Source organism: Sciurus carolinensis, chromosome 5 (assembly GCF_902686445.1).
Source record: "Sciurus carolinensis chromosome 5, mSciCar1.2, whole genome shotgun sequence".
Classification (NCBI taxonomy): Eukaryota; Metazoa; Chordata; class Mammalia; order Rodentia; family Sciuridae; genus Sciurus; species Sciurus carolinensis.
In genome coordinates, this window is record NC_062217.1 from 146,929,482 (window position 1) to 146,955,133 (window position 25,652).

Here is a 25,652-nt window from a genome sequence, read left to right on the forward strand (position 1 = left end):
CATGTATGTGTAGGAGAGAAGGAACATCTTCCTGCAACAGAAGGGCATGGCATGCAAAGCATTTTACACGTTTTTGTATTCAGTAAATATTTATTGAGCAGATGGAAATGCTAGGGCAGAACTGGGGCTTTGTTTTTTTAGGGTGACTTCCAGGGGCTTGATAGCTTAGGGAAGTGTGTTGGAGGGAATGGATCAGATGTGCAACTCAGTTTTTTCAGGTAAAAAAAAGAATTTAGGTAACAACTCAGTACTTAAGGAACATAACATAGTTAAAAAGGACATTGGCATGACTTAAAACTGGGAATGGCATGAAAACAGAGTATGTAGTATTTTAAGATGAAGATAAGCCAGTGCCTGGATGTCTTTGGAGGTGGAGTGGGGTTTTTGTTGAGGTATGGAGGATGGATGAGAGTAGAAAAGAGGCAGTTGGGTTGAGAATGCAGGTAGCACATTCAGTTCCAAATTGGGTTCTCTTCTGCTTTAGATTTTAGAAAATGTAATAATAGTATTACTAAAAGATGTCACAGATCCATTAACATTGATGGCCCTTTGGTGACTTTTACTCTTAGTTTATTATTTATATTACTCCAAATATACCAGAGTGCCTACATTGAAAATTTTCAAAAACTTAAGGGTTTTGGCAATTTTCCCAGCTGAGCTATGTTTTCCTTGATAATGGCTAAACTATGGAGTCATATCTAATACTTCTAATAGGTAGGAAGTTATACTGTAGAATAGGATGTGGCAGCCACTGGCATTGTAAAGCAATTTCCTGTGATGTTTGAACCTCTAAAACTGCTAGAGGCAGGGTAGAGCATAGTTAAGTCATTATTAAACTCCCCAAACTTAAACTCTTGATGGGTCTCCAGCGATCACCCTTAATCCTTAAGCCATGATATGGAATGCCCAGAAACTTAAGTTGGTATTTCATAAAGGAGATGTTGTCAGCATGACTTTTTAGCCCTCCAAGAACTTGGTATAGGATTATAGGAATTTATTGTTCTCTAGAGAAAACATTGATAGTCCTTACCACCTCCTATATTGATCAGCAGGTAAATTGGTGGGAAAACTTGTGGGGTACCAACAGTGTAACACTATATCAACTAATGATAGATACTGGCATCTGGCTCCTTATTAGCTAAATCTTCTCTTGATTTGAGTTCTTGTTTATTTATTTATTTTTGAGTTTTTAGGTAGAGGTACTACTGTATTTTAAAGCCTTTCATTTGGAAAGTCCTTTCATCACTGAAGACAGTGTATAATCCTAGGGAAAAAAAAGTAAAGGAATAGCACCCCTTCCCTACCCATTTCTTCTTCTGTATGTGTACTCACATTCTCACACCCACTTTCTCTGTCTTCTGCAGAAATGTCCCTTTTTAAGTGGAAACCCCAAAATAGAAAGGAAAATTTTTTAATCCAAGCACTTAGAGCAAATTATGTGAAATACAAAGGGAGGAAAGCCCATTGAATCCCATCCCCTAGAGGCCTTGTAAGTAGTTGGCACCCCATTGCTTTTCAGCTAAATAACAAATGCTGAGCTCTTAGAGTTTGACAAACTATAAATTGAAAAAAAAAAAAACAAAAAAAACCCACACTACTATGTTAAAGGCATTGTGCTACATGCCAGCCTTTCCTCTAAAGGTGTTTATATTATTTGAAGAGACTATGTAACCAAATGACTACATAATCACATAACAGTCTGAATGGTAGTAAATATAAAACAGCCTTATGAGGGATGTACTAAAACTGATTATCTGATGAGTGACATAAGACAGTAGCTCCAAAGAAGATTAAATCCCTCCAGGGCTAATAAACTGGGTGGCATGGTTTCATATTGGTGAGACCATAACATTAACTCATTGAGCCCCAAGCTTTCAATTTATGTGAACATAATTATTTCTGAGTTACTATAAGTGGTATATTTGTTATTCAGTTAAGTTTTTACAGTTGCCTATCTTGAATGATAGAACAAAATGGGTTAAAAGAAAAAGAGAGATTATAATTGTAATTCCCATTCTGTATTTTTGTGTTTTCCTAATTTGCTTTTTTAATTAATAACTATTTTTACATAGTTTTATTTATAGAAAAAATGAATAAAGTATGCAGTCTCAAAGCACCTCTTTGCCCTTCTGTTACCATTTCTGTTTTCATAATATCTTTTATTACTTTTGGTTCATTTTAATAGTCATAGTTCACATATTTATAAAAAAAATTTTGAATTGATGTTCAATTGGCTGCTTAAATGTGGGGATTTACCTTCCAAATCCTGTGTACTGTGATGAAGTCAGTCACTTGGGCCATCCAGTGAAGAATCTGATTGATTTAAGCATTCTGTTGTTCAGCCCATTAGTGAATGATAACTTGATCTCTGGTTCACACAGAAAGGGATCATTAAGAAGATTCCATTTTTTTGGTTTGCTTTTTTAAAGCCAAGTGACTCCTAAAATTAAAAATCTCCCTTTTGAACTCTGTTAGAATTGTTGCATGATATTTTTTCCTCTGAATCAGCATACATGTCTGCATTTTAATTCTAGTTCCCTTTTAAAAACTAAAGAAAAGTACAGTTCTGGGCCTATATTGTCAATACAGTGGAGGCTTTTATTTAAGGATCCTTTTCTGGAGCTCTAGAGATTGCTGGAGTCCTGTCTTTGGCAGTGCTTTTCTTTCATGAACGCCATGAGATGTGGTATGTGTGATATGGTTGGGGCAGGTGGAGGAGGAATAGTAAATGATATAACTCATAATATTTATTCAATTTATTATCTGTTTCGTGACAGTCATGGGGAGGGGGAAGTCTAGGGTTGATAAAGAAAACCAGAGTATACACCTTACCCCCGTTGGGAAAAAACAGATAATAGCAGTTATAACCAAAAATTAAAGGTTTATTCATGTTAAAAAGCTTGGTAAATGCAAAAACATATTTTGGGGGAGAATTAAATCTTATTTACATTTTGATTTTAATTAATCTCATCCTTTTGTATCAGAAAATACTCATATGCTAGTGACTCTGTTGGCAGGGATTTCAAGGAGTGCTGAGAAGAAAGGAGTGATCCAGCTTTATAGACCTGATTGCTGAAATGGGTAACCAACAGTCTAAATACATTCAAATTTAGAATTCTTGTTTGTTGTGATGATTGGGATTGGAATGTGGGAAGATGTAGATTTGCAATAAGGTCTAGAATCAGGACAGAGTAAATATTAAGTACTAATCAGTAATCTTACATAGAAGATCTCTTGTGACTAGGCATGGTGGTATATGCCTGTAATCCCAATGGCTCCGGAGGCTGAGGTGGGAGGATCGAGAGTTCATAGCCAGCCTCAGCAGAAGCAAGGTACAAAGCAATTCAGTGAGACCCTGTCTCTAAATAAATACAAAGTAGGGCTGGGGATGTGGCTCAGTGGTTGAGTGCCCCTGAGTTCAATCCCTGTTACCCCAAAATAGAAGATCTCTTGTTTAGGTTGACCAAAGGCTGAGATTGTTAAGGAAAACCCCAGAGGCTGCCCAGCTATACAAGATACCAGGCTTAAAACATCAAGACTAAATAGCTGATCCTTCAGATTGTGGGTCATGCTATTATAATACTTGCTGGGGTCAAGAATGGCTTGCTTTTTAAACCAGTGGATCTGAGTCTGCTGTTGAAGGTCAGAGGTACATATGTATTACCTGTTGCTGAGAAGGATAGATAGCAAGGAACTAATACCTTCTTAAGTAATTAAGAAGGAGAAATTTGTTAAGAGAAAACAGGCCTGCATATGAGACCTTTATAAATAGCTCAAGGTAGCATAAGGAAAAAGTGAATCAAGTCCTAGAACAGGAACAGAATGACAACAAATACCATTTTTGTCTGCTTTGCAATTTTTCTTACATCTTATGGATAGCTGTTGTCACTAGATATCATGTCAGTTACTTGAGTAAAGCCAGCAGGACTAGTTTGTAAGATTCAAATCTTTTAGTGTTCCCATGCTTGATTTCATTTTACTGTTCTAGTATAGTCTAGTCTTACCATTCTACTTTATCAGTAATATATCTTCATCTAGTTAAGTATACTGGGAAGAAGAGGAAAAAAACAGATGTTTTTCTGCCTTCTTAGTCTTCTCTTAATTGTAAATATAATCTACTATAGTGTTTACACTGTTAGTGAATCTGTATAGCATCTTCCCCAAAATGCCAAGATTGGTTGGCCAAGTTAACCTTTTCTGTACCGGCTGAATAGAAATCAGGTCTAGATTCATGTTGGTTCAGTATATTCACTTGGTCTCTTCTTGTAATTCATGTACCATGTACTATCATTCATGTGAAAGGACTAGTCTCTCAAATTTGTCCTCTGGCACTAGGATCAGTAAATGATTACTGAAACATTTGGGGCAGTATACATATATCATGTCTATAGGCAAGCAGTGATAATATATGTGTGATGATTATAAGATATAATCCAATATCAGTAATGTTAAAATGTAAAGAAAGGTACATCTTAGAACTTATAAGATATATATATATATCTCCAACAGTGAGGTGTTATGATATAGAAGTATAGATAAAGAAGAAACCCCCCAAATTAGATTTGATACGGAAAACTTCAAGAGGAGGTGGAGATTAAAACTGGGTCTTTGGAAAGGAAGGATCATGAGCAGAAAAGGCATTCCAGGCTGTGAGAATAACTTGTAAAAACAAAGAAGACTCCTGGATAGGTCCTACATTTGGCACTATCAGAAGTTTAGGTGATTTATTATTTGGATTTTCTTCATGATTCATTAAACAGGGCAATTAAAGTTTATTGACAAAGGTAAAGAAAAAAGTATCATTTTCCCCCAAATTTCAGAGTGTCATTCAAAAATCATTTTAAAAATATGTGTTGTATAAATCTAATCCTTATTGACAGAGCTCTTGATAGACTCAGTCTTATTAGGTATGCATTTGGATAATTAATTAACTTAGGTCATGTGTGTTTTATTCATTCCTTAAATATATATTGAATATCTAGTTTGTGCAAGATTATGTGTACAGTAGAGGAATATAGAGCTAGAAATGATACATTCCTTATGATTGAATTATAGAGTCAGAATGTTGGTGAAGTCAATTTGTTCTGCTTTACATGAGTAGTTGGGACAATATTATAGTAGCTTTAGTATAGTATTGAAGATATGGGGGGAAACAATCTGTAGTCTATTCACTATCTAAAATATATGATTAGAAAGAAATTATTAACCCTGTTTTTGTCTTTTGAGTTTTACCATTGATATTTTCTTTCCTTTGCTTCCTCCTTCCTATAACAGTTTGTATCCATAAGTGCTTATCAGAGAGAATTAGTTACCATGATATTGTTACAGTCACTATTTCTGATTATTTACAATAATGCTATTTTGCTGTGTTATTGAAGGAGTACAGATTAACAGAGGACTAGAGTTGGGATTCAGACTTTGTCAGAAATTTGATTTGTAACCTTAAAGGTATTCTTTAATCTCTCTGTGATCCAGTTCTCCTCCTGTGTACAGTAATTGGGATGATAATAATAATAGCCAATCCATCATGTCTATCTGACAGAGATACAAAGATAACCTTATTCCAAAATAATATAGCATTTTTTTTCCTGTGGGGAAAATAATTCAGGACATTTTGTTTTTCCTTTTGTATCTTAAAGAACAAGGAAATAAACCAACAAAAATATAAAGTCCAGTGATCCTTGCCTCAGTGACTTTGTACTCTCCACCATTATTCTTCCCCCCAACCCTCTGCAAATAAACCTCAGGGCAATTATGTCAGCAAGTCAGGTAGTGTTTTATAGACCTGTTTTTAAGACCAGACTGTTAGACAGTAAGAGTCTTCAAGCCCTTACTTTGAGAAAGTTAATTTAGTTAAGTGGTTTTATGTAAGTTAGTTATACATATGTAATACTCAGATATCATTGATGTTTTATAACTAGAAAGACCACTGGTAAAAATCCTAAAATGTTTGTGATTCATAACCAAAATGATTTATTCTGAGTCATTTGCAAACTTCCCCTTGGTCTGTAATAGATACACCAGAATGAATCATTCTATACCTCTCACCTCTATTGTTGCTATGTCAAACATTTCTTAGCCATAATAATGGATACAAATGTGTGTGTGTGTGTGTGTGTGTGTGTGTGTGCATCTTACAGTATGAAGGTTTCACATTGATTGTAGGAAATATTGTCTCTTGTGACTCTTAAGGTAATTGGTTTAGTTTTCTACAATAGAAATACAATGTGAGCCACATGTATAATTTTGAGTTTTCTAGTTAAAAAAAAAGTAAAAACAAATAGGTGGAACTAATATATTTTAATCTAATATGCCCAAAATATCATTTAAACATGTGATCAATGTAAGAAATTATTAGTGAGATATATTTTGCATTCCTTTTTTGTATTAAATCTTTGAAATCTGATTTATATTTTGTATTTAAAGCACATCTTCATTTGAACCAGCCACATTTCAAGTATTGCATGGCCACACATGCCAGGCAGCTACTATATCAGACAGTCCAGGCCTACTGCAGAGGTGTCTATATTCTCAGTACCTCTGATCTCAGAACCTTTCCTTGAAGTTCTGTACCACGTTATCTAGTCATTCTATGTCAGCGGTCCTACCTTCTCAACCATCTTCATAATTTTGCTCTGGTCCTCACTTCAATCTTCACACCATTTTATTCTCTGACATTTCCCGCCTTTTATGCCGCATATTCCTCTTTCCTTCTCTCTGTCATATTCCCTTGCATGTTTTGCTGAGATCTTTAGATAAAGAATGCCATTAACAGTGTGACCTCCTACCTCCACAAAAAAAAAAAAAAAAAAAAATGTTACCAGTAGAAATGTAAACTACTCCTGTTAATATCCATACCTTGGGGAAATAAAAAGTTCTTTCTCCTGTTAGGAATCCCTGATGATAAGTAGAGTTTGTGTTATAGGAAAAACTGGCCAGAGGTATGTAACTTTTAGGCTTCCAGTTCATTGTTTGATGAAATGTAGAGTAAAAATTATGTATTTTTGCTATTATTAACACTTCCTTTTTAATCAGCCGTAGGAACCAGAGTGCTTGACATTTACCTGAGAAATGATGTGCAGGTGTGCAAATTCAATATTGCTGACCAGGTTAGAGTGAGAAACCACAATCAGATTTTCTTGCCAGATTTTCTTTTCCTTCCTCTTGGTAATCAATTCTTAGGGTTTGTACTTCCAAGGTACTTTGTAGTCTGCTTCCTACGGCTCATACTGGACTTGTTACAAATGCTCAAATAATATGCAGTGCTTTGTTTGGTTTAGCTTTTACAAAGTAACTCAAAAAGTCAGTGCCAGCAATCAAAAAATGAAATGAAGACAACAGTTGGATTTATAGTAGAACAAAATATTTAGGAATAAATTTATCAAAAGAAGTGTAAAAAAGCCAGAAATCATTATTGAAGGAAATTAAAGAGTACTTAAAGAAATGGAAAGACATTCATGTTTATCTCTTACTATTGTTAAGATACTTCCCAAATTGGATAATATGTTCAATGCTGTCCTAGCTACCTATTTTTGCAGAAATTAATAACCCAATCCTCAAATTTCTATGGAAATTCAAGAGTCCCCAAGTAGCCAGAATGGTTCTAAAAAGGAATAAAGTCAAAATACTTATTTTTTTTTATTTCAAAGGTTAATATAAAGCTATGACAATCAAGATAGTGTGGCACTGGCCTAAGGATTGATTCCTGAGTTACTGCAGACTCCTCTTGTCTGAGTTATCCTAAACTGTTAACACTACCCCAGACTTAAGAATTTGTTGAAAGTTTAGCTGATAATTTTTGCCCACTTCTTTGATGGCCATTTCTTTCCATGGTCTGCCAAAGGGAAAACTCCTTGTGTATTCTGTTTCTCCTTGCGAGGAACTTGTCATTCTATGGGTTTTAGTTCCCTTGGTTATCTGACAAACAGCTCTCTTGTGAACTGAAGAAAAAAATATGATTTTATAGACCAGCTGGTTTTTTTTTTTTCTTGTTACAGTGGAAGGAACAGTCTTTTCCTGCCTCCTATATCTTACGTAGAGTGAAACTAACATGGTGCTTAGGATGTAGTAGAGTTGTCACTTTAAAACTTGTTTAAAATAGGTTTATTTTTTTGAGTGAGTGCTAAGTGGTATGGTAGGCATTTACTATGTTGTCTCATTTAGTGCACATGCCTGTCTATGAAATGTAAATACTATTATTATTCTCATTATTTTAGATGTAAAACTGTGAGACTAAGTGGAGAAAAGGAACTACAGTCACAGAAATAAACACTTATATTGGTATTATCTACTTCATCTTTTCCTTCCTTCCTCCGCAATAAAACAAACCTATTTTTCATTTCTCCAAGGCAAGGAGATGTATACTTAGGATTCCAAGTTCTCATTTTCCTTATTTGATTAGAAAAGAGGCACAACATAAAAGGGAAAACATGAAAGGAGCTAGTTAGAATTTTGGTCAACGAAGAGCAGATAGATACACCAAGGATCTGGCAGCTCTTTGCGTTGGACAGTTGTTGCGTCTAGGTTTTTTAACGAGTGAGTGAGCCATGATTGTCATGATCTTGCTGCTGCTTCCCTCTTTCCCCTTCTCCTTCTGTTTGCTGTGAAATAGTTAATAGCCTTTAGGATTATTGTGTTGTGTTTTGTTTTTTAATAGGATAGTAGAATTTTAGATACTTTCCATTACCATTAATTCTACTTCCCTAGCCCACTGTTAGTGAGAACTTCTTTAGGGAACTCTCATGCTAGGAATTTTTAGTAAAATTACATTTGTCTTAACAAATTCCTCTTTGTGGTGCTGAGAATTGAACCTAAGGCCTTGTGTATGATAAACACTACCACTGAACTCCATCCCCAGCCCCGTGAGGAGACTATATTTGCTCCCATACTGGTTGTTAGGTACAAGTTTCATGCATTGACCATCCACTGGAATTTCAACACCTTTTCAGTTATCCCACATTTGTAATATAAACTGGATGGTAAACATCTGGTCATCATTGTATGTATTATGAATAACATTAATACAGAGACAGTGTGAAAGTTTAAGGAATGGGATCATGGAGACAGGGAAACAGGATTTTTTTATATGTGAGAGGATATTTTATAATGCCTTGATTTGATGTCAGCAGTCACTTATATGCTTCTCCTCCTAGTTTTCAGGGAATATGAAGAACAGGGAAAGCATCCAGGAACCTAGATTTGATTATTACAACCATGAAGTTCCTGATATTGATCTCAGTGAATGTGAGTTTCCACATGTCATTGAAATTTATGACTTCCCCCAAGAATTTCGTACAGAAGACCTTCTACGGGTTTTCTGCAGTTATCAGTAAGTATTTGCTAGTGGTTATGGATATTAGGGAAGGTGGGATGAAGTCTTTAATGTGTCTTCCGAAAAGTCATCTTGTTTTCATATTCCCTTTTGTTTATTTTAGCATTAGATTTATTTGTTTAATTATCCAGGTCCATTAGAAATCTTTAGTAGCTGGGTGCAGTGGTGCACGCCTGTAATTCCAGTGGCTCGGGAGGCTGAGACAAGAGGATGGAGAGTTCAAAACCAGCCTCAATAATGGCAAGGCACTAAGCAACTCAATGAGACCCTGTCTCTAAATAAAATACAAAATAGGGCCAGGGGTGTGACTCTGAATTCAATCCCCAGTACCAAAAAAAAAAAAGGAAGAAATCTTTTATATCCATCTACTCCTGAGTTCTTCAAAAATGCCAGATAGCCTTTCTAGACTGTATTTTATCATTTAAGAATACCATCATAATTGACTCCTAAAACCACCTTCATGGTACATATATTCCATTTATTGTAATTGTTGATACATTTGGATTTATTTCCAAATATGTATTTTATATTTACTTGCCATCTTTTTGGGTGTGTTTATTTGTCCTTTTTCTTTCTAGTCTTCTTTTAATATTTTTTATATATTCCACTTTTTTTCAATGATAATCAGTTTCTATTCTTTGGTGGTTATTTTAGAATTATAAAATACATGTTTAACTTACCAGTGGTTAAATCAAAAATTTCCCCCCTCCATCTAAACATTATAAGGACTTTTAATTCCATTTCCCACTTCTCCCTTCCCCAACTATTATGACTATTTGATTCCTTTTTGTTTTTTCTCTTAGTTCCATTTGACATTTTTTTAATTTTATGTATCAGCATTTAGATTTATCTTCTTTCTGTATTCGTCATTTGTATCTTCCATCTGAAATCATTAGCTTCATTCTTGAAAGGCATTTTTTCTGGGTATAGAATTCTAGATTGGCGATTTATTTTTCTCTCAGAAATTTGAAGATTTTCTACTGTCTTCTGACTTCCCCTTAATGATAAGTCAACTGATATTTTGACAACTGTCACTTCTGCTTGTGATCTATCTTTTCTCTTTGTATGCTCTTAAGAGTTTCTTTGTCTTTGTTATTTTCGTCTTCACTGTGATGTGGGCTTTATAGATTTCTTTTTATTTAACCTGACTGAGATTATATCATTTGGATTTATTAAATGCATGGATTAATATTTTTCATTTATTTTAGAGATCTTAGTCATCCTCTCTTCAAATATTGCCTTTACTTCAGTCTTTCTTTTACCTCCTCTAATATCCTGCCAATTATATGTATATTAGACCTTCTCATTTAATCTTTGTTACTTCTTTCATATACCTTTAGTTGCATTCTGAATAATTCCTTTGGTTTTAGTTTCTGGTTCACTCATTTTTTTCTTCAGTTATACTTGATTGCTGTTTAATACATCCATTATGTTTTTAAAATTCATTTATTATATTTTCCAGTTTTCAAAATTTTTCATTTTAAAAATCTACATGACATTTTTAAATTTATTTTTTATTTGATGAATCAATTGCAGTTCTGGGGATTGAATCGAGTGCCTTACATACTGAGCCATATCACCAGACCTTTTTATTTTTTTATCTTTAGACAGGGTTTTACTGATGTGCCTAGGCTGTCTCTCTCCTGCTTCAGCATCCTGAGTTGATAGGATTACAGGCATGTACCACCATACCTGGTTGCATGGTCATTTTTTCAGTTTGCTTTCTTCAAATTTTTCATTTTTTTTCTTCTTTTTAAGGATATCAACCATAATATATTTTAAGTGTGTAGACCTTCTGTAGTGTTTGTGTGGTAGTTCCTTTACCTGAAGTCCTTTTAGTTTAGTTTCTGGTATCTTTCTTTTGGTGGTACTGGGGATTGTACCCTGGACCTCGTTCATGCTAGGTCAGTTGTACCACTGAACTATACCCATGGGCCCTGTTTTAGTATCTTTTGTTTCTGCAAATCCCTGCTCACAATGACTTTCTTTGTGTATGGGGGGTGGGGTGGGGCAGGTCTTAGTTATTTCTTACTGTGCACTAATAATCCTTAGACTTTTATTTATGGGAATTGAGGTCTACAATGAAAGAAGAGGGTTTCTCCTGAGAAGGATGTGTTTTTTTCCTGCCAAGTGCCAGGGATACTTGGAGATCTCTAAATTAAATTATTGATTTATGGTTTTTCTGGCCACTCAGAAATAGTCAAATGGAGAATGTTTTTTAAAATTTGTTATTTGTCACAATTATTTTAATTTAGTACATAAATTCCATTTATGGAATTCACTCACTTGCCAGTCTTTTAATGTAGTCCCATCCCACCTCCCTCTGTGTTTTAAGTCATTGGTGTGTTGATAAGAGCTCTTTTAAATCACCCTCATAATACCTCATCTGCAATTTATAATTTAATTTTTTTAAAGTAGAATAAGAACTTTATATTTTCAGTTACCTGAGTGCATATTTTTATGGACTAAACTTTTTTCTTTATAATTCTTTTACCTTTTATCAAACATAATTGATAATAGTTTTTCTTCCTTAGTGATTTTGCCTTTCTTTAGTCTTCAAAAGCATTCAGCAGTTTTTATAGACACAACTCTTCTTCACACTCATATTTCATTGATTTAATTTAATTTAACTCATGTGATGAAAATATCAAGTCTAGCTGATATAATTGAGCTTGAGAACAGTTGTGCTCTTGATATGTATATAGTTGATGTATTTATGGGAGAAAATATCTAAGGGAGTTGATTCATGCTTGTAATCCAAGCTACTCAGGAGTCTGAGGCAGGAGAATTGCAAGTTTGGGGCTAGCCTGGGCAGCTTTAGTAAAACTGTCTCAAAAAAAGATAACGTACAGTTAAAAGGGCTGGGGATATAGCTCAGTGGTAGAGCACTTGCCTAGCACATACAGGACTGGAATTCAATCCCTAGTACTACAAAAGGGGGCAGGCATGAGGGAGAAGATAAAGGAGTCAATTATACCTCTGTATATCTAACTTACAAGAAAAAATTAAGCCATAGGAATAAAGAGGTAATCCAGGAAACACGTTATTATGAAAAAGATGTTCAGGGTCTTGAGGAAAAGTCACTATCAAGTAGTAAACACTTAATATTTGAATATTCAAAATATGTGTCAAGTCTGTTGTCTGATTATAAATTTAAAATTCAACTTATTTACATCTAGAATTCATAAGATTATATATTAGGATAAAGTCCCTAAGACTTTCTTAAAGGACTAGATAGTAAATATTTTAGACAATGCTGTATTGTTTTTTTACAAAGGCAGCCATAGACAATATGTAAACAAGTGTGTGTAGCTGTAAACTATAAAACTTTATTTATAAAAACAAATGTTTGGTTTTTATATAAAGTTGTAAAATGCACAAAACTAACAGACAACTGTGTACTTGTTTAATTAGCTAAAACTTGACTGTGGGAGATCATCAGTTCTGTAACTGAAGAAAGAAGAAATAAATGAATCCTAGAGGACAGTTAATCTCTGGCATAAACCTTATTCTAAATGGGTAGTATAGGTCAGTCAGTCTAATTAATTACAATTATGTTAAGACCCAATATCAGTTAGAAGCCAATGATACTGCATTGCAAATTAGAACTACCTTAGATTGTCATTAATAATAACAGTTTGTAAAACCAGAGATTGTTTTTTGATGTCTAGAATTTCCTCAAAAATAGTTAATTCTTGTGAATTGTTTACTTCCCTTTGCCTTGTTTCTTCCTAATCTTACCTGTAAGACCGTTTTTCTGTCAAATCCAGAAGTATTCCCAAAAAAGATATTTAAGGGTTATGAAATCCCAAAATCTAAAAGATCCTTCAAAATCCATCTGTCTTTTCCCATCTGTTTTGTAAACTATCATATAGTATAGACTTACTATTGAACCTTTTCACTTTTCAACCCCTGTGGTCATTTTATGCCATGGTTAATCTTACCTTTTTATTTAATTTTTAATTTTATTCTAATTAGTTGTGCCTGACAGTAGAATGCATTTATACATTTTGATAGATCATGCATACATAGAGTATAACCTCTCATTTTTCTGATTATACATAATTGTGGGATCACATCGGTCATGTAGTCATACATGTACATGAGGTACTAAGTCTGTTTCACTCTACTATCATTCCTTCCCCCATACTCCTTCCTCTCCCTTTACTCCTCTATACCTAATATAAAGTAACTCTATTCTTCCCTGTCCCATCCCCATCTTACCTTTATTCAGGAAATTCTCTGACTAATCTTCAAAGACTCCTTTATTTATTTTCCTTCAAAGGAATTTTTTTTCTTGTCTAATTAAAGAAGAAAGATATTTAAGCAATTGTCTTTTTTTTTTCTTTATATTTTTATAAAAAAATTTTAAAAGAGGTCATGGTACAAAAGCCTGTAATAATGTCTGAATAAGATACCAGAGTCAACTTCATAATTTCACCACCATCTTCATCAGTATTAATAATCTTTCTGATGATCATTGTCATTAATAATAATAATGTGCACCATTCATTTATAAGATGCCCACTGAGTGCTGAATGCCACATTCTTGGTCTTTTCAGGGATGATCTCATTTCCATTTTCACAACCTAATGACAAAGATACTGCATTCAAATTTACAGATGAGCAGACCTAGCCTCAAGAGTTTAAACCTGCCCATGGTCTCAAGGTGGCAGAACCTTGAATCCATTTACATTTGACCCTCAAACCCTTGCTTTTTCCAGTGAACTCTATTGAGTCTACGAACAGTTAGCTTCTAGATGAAAAAATACGAAGTATATGTCATCATCTTGATATTCTTTGTGTGTTCTATGTAGCTCTGTTCCAAAATAAAGGTATTGTTCTGATATGTAAATGTTCATTCTTTTAGTTGTAATCTGGTTTGATATTTCTTACAATGGTTTCTTTTTTCTCCATTTTTCTGATGTTGCCACCATCTTTCTTACCTCCCTTCCACAAGTAAAAAAAGAATATGTAAGCCTCTATGGTTTATAGCTTTTTTTCCCATTACTTTCTTATTTTAGAATTTGAATGGCATCTTGCATAATACCATCTTTTGCCCACTACTCTTGACAGTTTATATTTGCATTAAATCCAAGTGACCTTCTCGGACCACTTCTTCCTCCTCCTATATTATTTTACCTCCCCTGCTTGCTCTTTCCATCTTTTCTTATTCTCTGCCCATAAGAACATCTCTTATAAATAGGACATTGAATACTTTGCCTCCCCAAGAGACTTGTGAGGATTAATTAGTTGATGTCTGTAAAATGGCTGAGAATGTAAAATACTCTGAGATAGTTCTTTATGGTTATATTATTGCTTTTAAAATTCAATGGCTTCTTCTGTCCTCCAGGCTTTTTTTGTGTGTCATTATCTCCATTCCACCTGTGTTCTCACTGAGTGTTTGTTTCTCATGAAATGCTTTATACAACTGTATTTGAAAGATGTTTCATAAAAGGAAAATGTATTTTAAGACATAAAATTGTTTTGTTTGTTGTTACAGAAAGAAAGGATTTGATATTAAATGGGTGGATGATACACATGCCCTAGGAGTGTTCTCCAGTCCAATTACAGGTATTCATACCCAGTTCATTTCAGTGTTCCTTTCTCATTGTCCATTTCCACCTGCTGCTTGTTTTTATTTCCCTTCTATTCCAGCCAGTTGGCATTTTACTCAGCTCCTAAAGTAATAGAATTAAGATTTTTAAGGCATTGTGCTTTGTACCCCCATTTTCTCACTTTCTCTTTTCACCTTAATCCAGTGGTATTTGGAGAGATAGTCAACTCCTTCCAGGGTTACTTGCACTTTAGCTGTCAGTCATGATACTGCATGAACAGATTACAGATAGAGATTTAAGAAGCCAGTGGGACTAAATCTTATTTATTTATTTTTTCCCTCTGTCAAATGAATTTGAAGTAGCCCTTTAACTTATACAGTGAGAAACAATGCCTACTCTCTGGATATATGACTGGACCTTTTGCACATGTGTCATTTAACTCATGATAGGTCTGATACAGAGGCATTCAGAGAAATTAGAGATGTGGGAAGGCTGGTTCCCATGTGGACCACCTAGAACATGGGCTTACCAGTTTATTTTATAAAAGTCCAAACAGTAAATAAATTATAAGCTTTGTGAAGAAACGGTTTCTGTCACTACTTAACTCTGCTGTTGTAGCAGAAAAAAGCAGCCCATGCTATATGCAAACAAATGGGCATGGCTATGTTTTGTAAAATTTTATTTACAAAAACAAGTGGGTTGCCTGGATTTGGTCATAGAGCCATCGTTATTAATTCTTCACAGATTGTATATATCTTACAACATAATTTCTTGCTGTGAATAAAAAAAGTAACATCTGTGAAATATACATTCTAAGAACTAGACCTAAATTTCCTTCTGTATCACTTCACTCCTTGTCTTCTCCTTCTTTATGTTTGTTCTTCCTTGTAGCTCGCGATGCTCTGGGTATTAAACATACCATGGTGAAGATCCGGCCCTTGTCACAGGCCACAAGAGCAGCCAAAGCCAAAGCTAGAGCTTATGCTGGTGAGCTTTTAATTTCTGAGTGTTTTCCTTGTTGATGGTGATATTATTGCTCTTTCCAACAGAGTATACCATCCAGAGTTCTAAAGACATCAGTTTTATTTTCATGTTAAAGGAAGTATAATTAAGAACAAAATTTCCATGTTGGAAATATACCATCTGAATGTAACTTGGAGAATGGGAAATACTTCCTGCAAGCAAGGCAGCAACCAGTTTCTGATGTCAATCCTAACTAGTTTACTTCTGTTTTAGCCGTTTGATAGTCACTATAAGAAATTATGTTAATGCAGATAGTGAAGCCAAGATTGTGCTTTGCCACGTTAATTTCCTCTGATGTCATCTATCAGGCTTGTATTAATTACTGCTGATGCAGCCCTTGTTAGTCTATTTTGTGTATTAATTACTGAGTTAAATCACTCAGTGCTGCAGTGCTTTCTTTTCCTTACTCCCTCCTTCTTCCTCCCTTTCTCCCTTGTAGAGTTCCTCCAGCCAGCAAAGGAGAGACCTGAGACTTCAGCAGCCCTAGCCAGAAGGTTAGTTATCAGTGCTCTTGGTGTCCGAAGCAAACAAAGCAAAACAGAACGGGAAGCAGAGCTAAAGAAATTGCAAGAAGCCCGAGGTGAGCTGACACAATAGTGTTCTTCTCTAGTCCCCTTATAGTTCACTGTAAGTCATGTGTGTGGGTTTTGTTTTGTTTTGTTTTGTTAAATAAAGAACAAAACCCATTTCATTTTGTCATTTCCATTTTGTAGAAGCCTCTCACATGTATAGAAATTGTTTTCAAGCCTTACATTCAGGAGATAGATTTTTTTAGGATCAAAATTTCTTTCCTGTTCCATGTACCAAGGCATCCTAATCCACGTTCCTGCTGTTGTTTTTCAAGAGATAGGTTGGTTTTCTCAGCTCATTCCTGGCTTTTTCTGTAGTTTTTGCTCCAAATATGGAAAAATTTTCCTATGAAAACATTTCAGTCCCCCAGACAGAAAAATGTATTTACTATGGTTTTATTGAACCATAATTGCCATGATATCACCATGCTATTATCAAAAGACTTCAATCTTAGGTAGAAGACAAATTAAGGAAAAGTTAGCAACTGACATTGGTAATAATATGTGTAAGAGAAATTTTTTTCTTTTTAAGACTGTCCTAAAGGACTCAATTAGAGTATATCTAGATTGACCTGTCCTCTAATGATTTTCTGGTGCCTAAGATTTCTCAGAAAATATTCACACTGATCCATAAGTAGTGTTTTTCTTATAGTTTAGAGTGAGGTTAAAATGCTTCTCCCCTTTATAGGCTTTTGAATTGTAGTAAAGACTTAGGCCTCAGGCTTGGCACTTAAGTACTTTTTATCAACCTTCAGACTTTAGACAGTCTCATTGCCTTAGCCCCAGATCTGTGGAATCTGTGGAGGCAATTTATTCTGAAAATTCCACTTACTGAAAAGTAACTTCATTTTTCCATTAAATGAATTGAAGTTTCAAACTCCTTGTTTATTGCCAGTCTAACAAGGCCATTAATACTTCCTGTCCACTCTGCTTTGGTGATAGCAGGCAGCTTGCGGACTCTCAGCTGCATTGGCCAGATAACCAGTGACAGAGTGTGTCATGGCAGGTGCTAGAGTTTCAGAGTTGAACCGAAATAATTTTTGAAACTTAATGATTATAATGAGGCAGTTTTGATTTTTTTCCCAATACATTGTTCACCTAAAGGCTTCTTATAGACTATAGAAACAGGAGAAGATTCCCCTGGTTTTTATATATGGCAATAACAGAACTAGATTAAAGAAGAATGTGCAGTGTCTTTTACCCTGTATTAATTGATTATCTCTGAGGAAAATGACTTCTGCTTGATAACTATAGTTACCTCAAAAGATGAGTAGAGAGTAACAACAGTGGTATCTAAAGGAGGAGATACGACTCCTTTAGCAGTGTACCATGCTTCTGTCACTGTAATGTTACCTGTATCTCTGCAAATGCTGCAGCGTTTGTTTTACATGGATGTCATCTTGAGCATTTCCCTTGAGTTCTCTATAGGCACATCAGCATGCAACTCCATTGGAAGTATTTGTTTTAAATGTCTTGCTCTACAAAGGATGTTTCAATGATGCATTTAAAAATGAGACTGTTGGTTAAGTATCCTGTTGCTTTTCTAAAATTCTTTGTGATAGGTTCCTCCTATTTATTGATAACAGGGCTATATGAACTCTTCCTTTATTTTGCTTCAGAGCTCTCCTATTCTTTATATCTGTTAATGCGCATATGGAAAATTTCCTGCTGAGTCTCTTTCTGGCATCTTTCTTATTGAGCCAATACTCATGTACTTGTCTACATGGAGTTCAAAGCTTCTTACTTAATTTCTTATTTTTCCCTGTGAAAATTAAATGTCTTATTTAGGTATTAAGCAGAACCTGTATTCTTGGTCCAAGTGTAATCAGCACAACACAGTGGATAACATTATAGACTGGAATCAGATTGCTTGGGTCCATACTTTATCTCTGACATTTACTAACTGTGACCTATGCAAATTAGTCTCAGGAGGCCTCTGTTTTCTCATCCACAAAATGGAAATCAGATGAGATAATCCATGAAAATTACTTAGTCATCTTTAGAAACTAGAAATTCTCACTTCTGTATCAATAGGTCTATAATTAGAATATGATAAATATTAGCTGTTGCTGTTTTTATTAATAGTAGCATTGTCATTATATAGTGAATCGAGCATAGATTTCAGTGCATGATTCTTCGTCATTACTTTTCTCATTTTAAAATTTCTGTAATGCTCTGTCACCTCCATTTGGCATTCACTGAGCACCTACCCTGTGCCAAGCACCATCCTTCCTACTTAGAATTAGAAGGCATGGTTTGGTTCCTCTTTAAGACTTAAAAATATAGTGGAGATATGTGCCTTGAGTAAGGAAGAAAATATGGACTGCTTTTACATATTTGAAGCAATTGTTTCTCCTCTTATTTCTTCTTTTTCTTCCTCTTTCTCTTCTACTGTACTGGGATTGGACTTCTCAGGGCCTCGCATATGCTAGGCAAGCATTCTACCATTGAACCAAACTCCAATTCTCCTATCATTTCAAAATTAAACATATATGTGTGTGGGCTGGGGATATAGCTCAGTTGGCAGAGTGCTTGCCTTGCAAGCACAAGGCCCTGGGTTCAATCCTCTCAGCACTGCAAAAAAAAATAATAATAATAATAAAAAAAAAATAAAATGTGTGTGTGTGTGTGTGTGTGTGTGTATAATTTTTTTTAAATGAAAAGGGACTGGAAATTCCAGATAGTCAGTATAAAATGTTGTGATAGTATTGTGTCATGATAATTTTGGGACAGATGATATCTTCAGTTTAGAGCTGGCCTTGAGAAAGTAAGTAACTATCTAAGGTCAGCTATCTGGTAAAATGAGAGTAGAGATTTGAATATAGGTCTTTTAATTAAAACCCACATACCTATAATACTATAATCCTTCTAGATGAACTTTTAAGACAATTGACATTTTTCCCCCGGGGGAAAAAATTTTATACACGCAATTTTCTAGAGACTTAAAACATTCATTTATATCTAAACATTATATATAAATGTTTTTGGTCTCCAGAGAATTTCATATAACAGGCTTCATTTAGTTATCTGTACCAGTGGTTAGAAGTTTCACTGTTAGAAAACTCTTCCTTTGGTCTGACTTAACTCTGCATGGTAGTTGAAACCAGTTTCCTCTGCTTTTTCCCTTAGTAGAAATATAGAACATCTGGACACCATTCTGTTCTAACAACCTTTAACTATAAAGACTAAGGGCAAATCACTTAAGAATGAGGGCATTTGGGTTCTAATAGATATTTTTCCATTAACTAGCTGTGTGGCCCTGGGCAAGTCAGTTATGCCTCTCTTTGCCCCACTTTCGAACAAAGTGAAAATAATGCTTACCTTACCTAGCCAGGGGGAATTTTTTGAGCACAATATAAGTTAAAATATGTAAAAATGTTTAGCAAGGTACTTTACAAATTTAAGTTACTGTTCTTTCAAATTACTAATGAGAATTTAGTGTTCTAAATAAGAACCAAGTAATGACAAATTTGTATTATATGCTCCTTATCCATCACACATGGCAAATACCATGTGTGCCATGATCACATGGCTAATCAATCATAATATTCTTTCTTGGTGAGTACTGAAATGACCATTTCCATTTCCGGTTGTCCAGAATTAGCATGGAAATTGAAAACTGTATACCTTACTGGTATAGGTACTTTCATTAATACTGTGTAATAATCTTCCAGCCCTTCTTTCTCCTACACAAAAAGCTCTATTGCCTGCCATAGTACTGGGACATAGAAAGATACTCAACACATTAGACTGAATACTCTAATGACATTGGTTATTACTTCAGTTTTTCTTCACAAATCTTGTGGTTTTACTCTGAACTCTTATGTCCTCCATGTTTTTCTTTTCTAAAATCCAGAGTTGAACACTGCATATGAAACCTTCCTAATGAATGAATTTGAAATTTGTAATTTTGAGTTTTAAATACTTTAGCTGCTAGGTTTTTCCACCCTACTTAAATTTTTCTTACCCTTTTTATGAGAAATCTGTGTCTTGAAAAGGAGACTCATAAATATAAGTTCTTCTGGAAAGTTTTAGGAAAAGGGAAGTACCCAAATCATTTTAAAGTGAATCACATTTTACATATTGGGAGGAAGAGAGCTTTAGTACGTGGTCCCTGAACATGAGAAAAGTGTTTTTTAGTTCAGCAGAGTGCATAACAAATCAGAGCTGCCCTAAGAGTGGAAAAAGAAAATATAGATCATCTTGGAGTGCTTTTGTTTGATTTAATCATGTGTTTTAAACCAGTATAAGACCAAACTCAGGAATATATGTAAAATTTTTCCGTGTTCTGCTTTTCCAAACATTTGTTACCTACCTAGAATTGAAGATAGATCTCATTACCTCTCAGAACAAGCTGCCCTCTCATTTTCAAAGCCTACTATAATTTTATTTCATAATTTTCATTTTACTCTTAGGGGAGGTGATTAATTGGTACTAAAAGACCATATTTTGGTTCACAGAACTAGAAGAATAAATACACAGTTGATCACCTAGTTTGATTAATTAAATCACTAAGGACCTTAAAGTCATCTCTACCAAGTCAACTGTAATACAACAAATTAGCAGTTGCTACCTTCTGAAAACCTTTGTAAGCATTCCATTATTCTGCCTTAAAGGACAGTGCTGTGATGCCAACTCCTAATCTAGGCCTTCAGGTATTTTCATGGTGTCTTTTTTTTTTTTTTTTCTTGTTGTTTGAAGTTTGCATCATTTCTAACAATATTTTTAATGTGTTTTTTTTTCCCCCTGAGATGCCGTGTTTCCCAATTTTTTGGTGTCAGTTGTTGCTTGATAAACTTACTTCCTTTACCTAAATCAGAGATGAAAATGTCAACCCCAAGTATTGCTAAAATGAGTACCACTGGTTCCTTGAGTTGATGCTAACTATTTAATACAATGATTATCATTCTCTTCAGAATTAAATGCCTCCTTATAAGATCTGGATGGTATTTTCCCATTATACTGATGGTCATATAAATACTTGGTAAATTTAAAATCTAAAACCTTGCTAAAATTAAAAGGTTACTTAGAAGAGCCAGGCATGGTGGCACATGCCTGTAATCCCAGCAATTTGGTAGGCTGATAGAGGAGGATCTCACATGTTTGAGGCCAGCCTCAGCAATTTAGTGAGGCCCTAAACAGCAAGACCCTGTCTCAAAATAAAAGGAGCTTTGGATGTGGCTCAGTAGTTAAGCACTCCTGGGTTCAATCCCCAGTGTCCCAAACAAGGGTTACTTTGGTTACTTCTCCTTGATGTGTACCAAGTTTGTCACTCCACCAAAGAAGGCAATCAAATTAGTTTGACCAGGCTTGTTCTTTTACAAAGCATGTTGATTATTACTTTGTAGGTGACTGCAAGTGGATTTTGTGATAATTTATCTTAGGTTTAGAAGCAATGTTTTAAAGTCTACATTCCTTTTCTTTCTTTTAAAAACACATGACACTAGACTGGCCCTTTCAATCTTCAACACTTTCCATTTCCTCAATGAGAAGTGGTTAATTGACCACTCCGTGATGTCAGTCAATTCATTTAATACATAAATTGTCATTTTATTATACTACAGATTGAAAGTCTTCAGGGCCAAGTTTGTCTGAATATTTTAGGTTTATCATTTCCTGCTTATCTTCTTTTCTCCCTTAGTTTCTTGCCCTTATGGTTGCTATTGGGCTTTGTTTACCTCCTTTTAATTATTAGAGGTAAAGTTAATAGCTTTGTTTCATGCAGTCTGTCAGCTGTTATCTGCTTTCTTTTCTCTTTAATGAAAGGACAATAGGTTTATCTTTCTGTCAATATATTTTTTCATTTATTTCCCCTTTTTGTGGAAAGGATACTGATTAAAATAAGGACCTGGGTTCCAGCTTCAGCTCTTCCACTTATTATGTAACCTTAATCAAGTCACTTAAGCTCCCCAAGAGTCTGTTTTCTCACTTTAAAAATGAAGAAATTACTTTTAAAATCGTATCCAATCTGTATTCTTCTATGCTATATGTTCTGCACTTCTAAGTTTATGCCTCACATTTTCGCTTTGTGCTTATCAGTTTGTCTTCCTGTGTTACTAGTTTTCTCATATTGTTTAGCACCAGGATTTTCTCTTACATTTACATATATTTGGTAATACTGAGCTAGATTTTTATTAGAAAGCATTAGTGTAAGACCTGTTTTAGAATTCTGAACTTTCCAGATTTTAGAAAGGTAATATAATCCATAAAACATGTTTCAGAACATCAAAATAAAACACATCAACATATCTATAGCAGTGTGTGACTCTCCATTAAATGGAATATATAAAGACTATAAACAGCCTTGTATCATTTCAGGTTTTGCCATCACTGAGTTTTAATCCAAACTTTTTTTTTAAAAAAGCAAAACAAACAAAACACCTTTGTTTTCAGAACTGTTTTGATTTTAGAATTGTGGATTATGGGCTAGTCATATTTTTCTGTTGTTCCTGGGTATCTTTTCTTTAACTCTTATATTACCTTTCTGACTTGTTTCCTACCTTATTGGAAATTTTGAGTTCTGATAATTCAGTTTTCTGATTTCTTCACTTTTCCTTGGAATCTAGAACTAGTTTTTTAGTTGATTTCGTCCAGGTCTGCCTTTGCCTTTAGATCTCCTAACTTTTCCATGTTTCTAAGAATCAAAACTACACTGCCTTCCCAGGAATCCTGGAATCATTTGGGCAAGCCATTTATCCTTCATGCTGGCTTCTGGAGAATCTCAGCCCAATTCAAGTCTGTTTTAAAGCTCAGCCCCAGGCTACTCACTCACTGTATGAAGTAATCAGCTTTTAGTTCACAGTTTGTGGACCCCCATTTTTTGCCTCTTGTAACTTTGCTGCTGTATTCAGATCATGCCACAAGATGGTGCCCAAATAGCAGGGAATTTCTCTCACATTTCCAAGTGCCAGGCAGCTTCCTGACCAACTTTTTTGGCCTTAAAGTACAATCAGATATAGCTCAGGAGTTTTCTAAGGACTTCTGCTGATTTGAAAAGAGATGTTCAAAGAGCAAGTGTTATACTCACCTTGATTTCGGCAGTCCTCTTGGCTCATGACTTACTTGCAAAGTCTTTAAGACATTATCAGTCTGGAATAGATAGTAGTCCTTGAAAAGAAGCATTTAGGCTTATCACGCATTTTATAGTGTCAAGATAAATGGGCATAAAATTAGAACTTGTGTTATGACACCTAACAAAGGTGTCATGTATGTTATGTTTTTGTTCTTGCTGTGTTTGGAGATGAGGTCTTGCTATGTTACCCAGACTGGTCTCCAGCTTCTGGACTCAAGTAAGTCCTCCCATCTCAGCTTCCCAAGTAACTGGGACTAACAGGCACATGCCACTATCTTGTCTCAGGTCTTGGTCAAGGAGTTATGAAAAAATAAGCTTCTGTATTAAAAATTGAAGAAGGATTACTCAGATTCATACTTTTTTGTTTGTTTTTAGAAATAGTCCTTATTTTCCTTTCATTATATTTGGTCATTTTCCCATTTTGGAATCACATATTCCCCAAGATTTTTGACTCCTGGAAGTGCTCTGCAAAATAATGAAATTTGGTTTGCCTCTAAAATGTGTTTTCAGTAAGGTGGTAGGTAGTAGGGAGATCTGAGCAAAACCAAGTCACTGCTGTTTCTATTTGAGCAAGAGTAGAAAGAGAATATTAAAACATATTATTGATTCCTGTTGAAATGTTAATGAAGATCAATACACTTCTAGGAACAATGGACAATTATATTAAAGCACGGAACACAGTCGAAAAGTGGAATTAAAATAAATACATATAAGCAAGACTAGAATCTTGATCCTGCTAGGTTCTAACTTATTCCGTATACTTTTAGTTTCCAGTATCCGATATCTCTCTCTTTTGATTATATAAAAGACTTACAGTGAGGCTAGGAGTGAAGCTCAGTGATAGAGTACATGCTTAGCATGTGAAAGGCTTTGGGTTTGATCCCTTGCACTACAAAAACAAAAACAAACAACATTGTTTTCACTTACAAAGCTCTTGGTTAAGTTAAAGGCATTAACTTCAGGAATCAGGTAAAAGGTGATTGTGAAGTCTCCCTGAATCATGATTAAAATTTTCCTTGTACTTTAAATTGAGAGTCACTAGTTGTTTGAAGTACACAACCACATTCAACATTGCCCTTTATTTACAGAGAGAAAACGATTGGAAGCCAAGCAACGAGAAGACATTTGGGAAGGCAGAGACCAGTCTGCAGTTTGAACATCATGCAATGAAAGAGATAATTCCATGAATCAAAAAGTGTTTCCATAGTCTTCAGATAAGAGGATCCTTCCACAGCCATGTACATGCAGATGTGCATGTTAAAGAAAGAGAAAAGGCCATCAAGACAAAGAGTGACTGAGTATATGGAGAGAAGATAGAGTCCTGCTTCACTCCTAAATGCAGCTCTTTGGAATTGCACTACGGTGTATAAAAGGGAGCCATCAGTTGGGAAGAAACATGGAAGATGTGACTTCCAAAAGTCCTTGGACAGGGCAAGTCATGTTAGTGTGAGTCACACTTCTCAAAATGTCTAAAGCAAAGGCAAATCAGAAAAAGAGGATTCAAACCTTCTATGATGGGAGATTTAGGCCTTGCAAAGGCAGAACATTCTTTAGTACCTCACAGAGCTGGGAACAGCAATATCAGAGGGCAAGTAGGAAGCACTTAATACAAAGAGACAGAACAGTGTCTGGTGTAGTTGGCATTACATAGAATCTACACTCCCAGTCCCAGAACTCTACAGTTGGTGAACTGCAGCAGATATGGATATTTGGACTCCAGAGTTTACTGAGTTCAGTACCTGGTGCTGTTCCAGCTGCATAGCAGCCAGGTGCCAGCTTCATTCCTCATCATAAGCCAGTCTTGGGGAGCTGTGTACCAGTTTCAGTTTAAGCAGTAATGTGTTTTAAGAGAGATTAAAGGCCATTTTTATGACACTCTGGTGTATATCAAATTTTGTCTTTTCCACAAGGAAGCAGGAGAGCAGCTCTTCTCTTACCTTCATGCCTATAATGTTGTGCATTAATCCCAGTGAGTAGAGAGCTAATCATCTCTCTGCTCCAGAGTGTATTCCCAAAGTGGCTCTCCTAGGTTGGTATGTGGTAGTTCCTTCTTGACCTTCTTCACCACCACCCCCAGCTCTCTTTTTCCCATCTGTCAA

The 25,652-nt window shown here is 35.1% G+C and overlaps 1 protein-coding gene across 8 annotated transcripts in view; it reads left to right on the forward strand.

Moving 5' to 3' along the window:
* Positions 1 to 25,428, forward strand: part of R3hcc1l (R3H domain and coiled-coil containing 1 like) — an 81,083-nt gene extending 55,655 nt beyond the window's left edge. For all 8 annotated transcript variants that reach the window (XM_047554232.1, XM_047554234.1, XM_047554237.1 and 5 more), the window contains 5 exons: positions 9,153 to 9,328; positions 14,835 to 14,905; positions 15,781 to 15,876; positions 16,352 to 16,492; positions 24,642 to 25,428. In XM_047554232.1, coding sequence (XP_047410188.1) covers positions 9,153 to 9,328; positions 14,835 to 14,905; positions 15,781 to 15,876; positions 16,352 to 16,492; positions 24,642 to 24,709 — 552 coding nt within the window. In that variant the 3' untranslated portion in view covers positions 24,710 to 25,428. The remainder of the gene's footprint in view (positions 1 to 9,152; positions 9,329 to 14,834; positions 14,906 to 15,780; positions 15,877 to 16,351; positions 16,493 to 24,641) is intronic.
* The last annotated feature ends 224 nt before the right edge of the window (positions 25,429 to 25,652 follow it).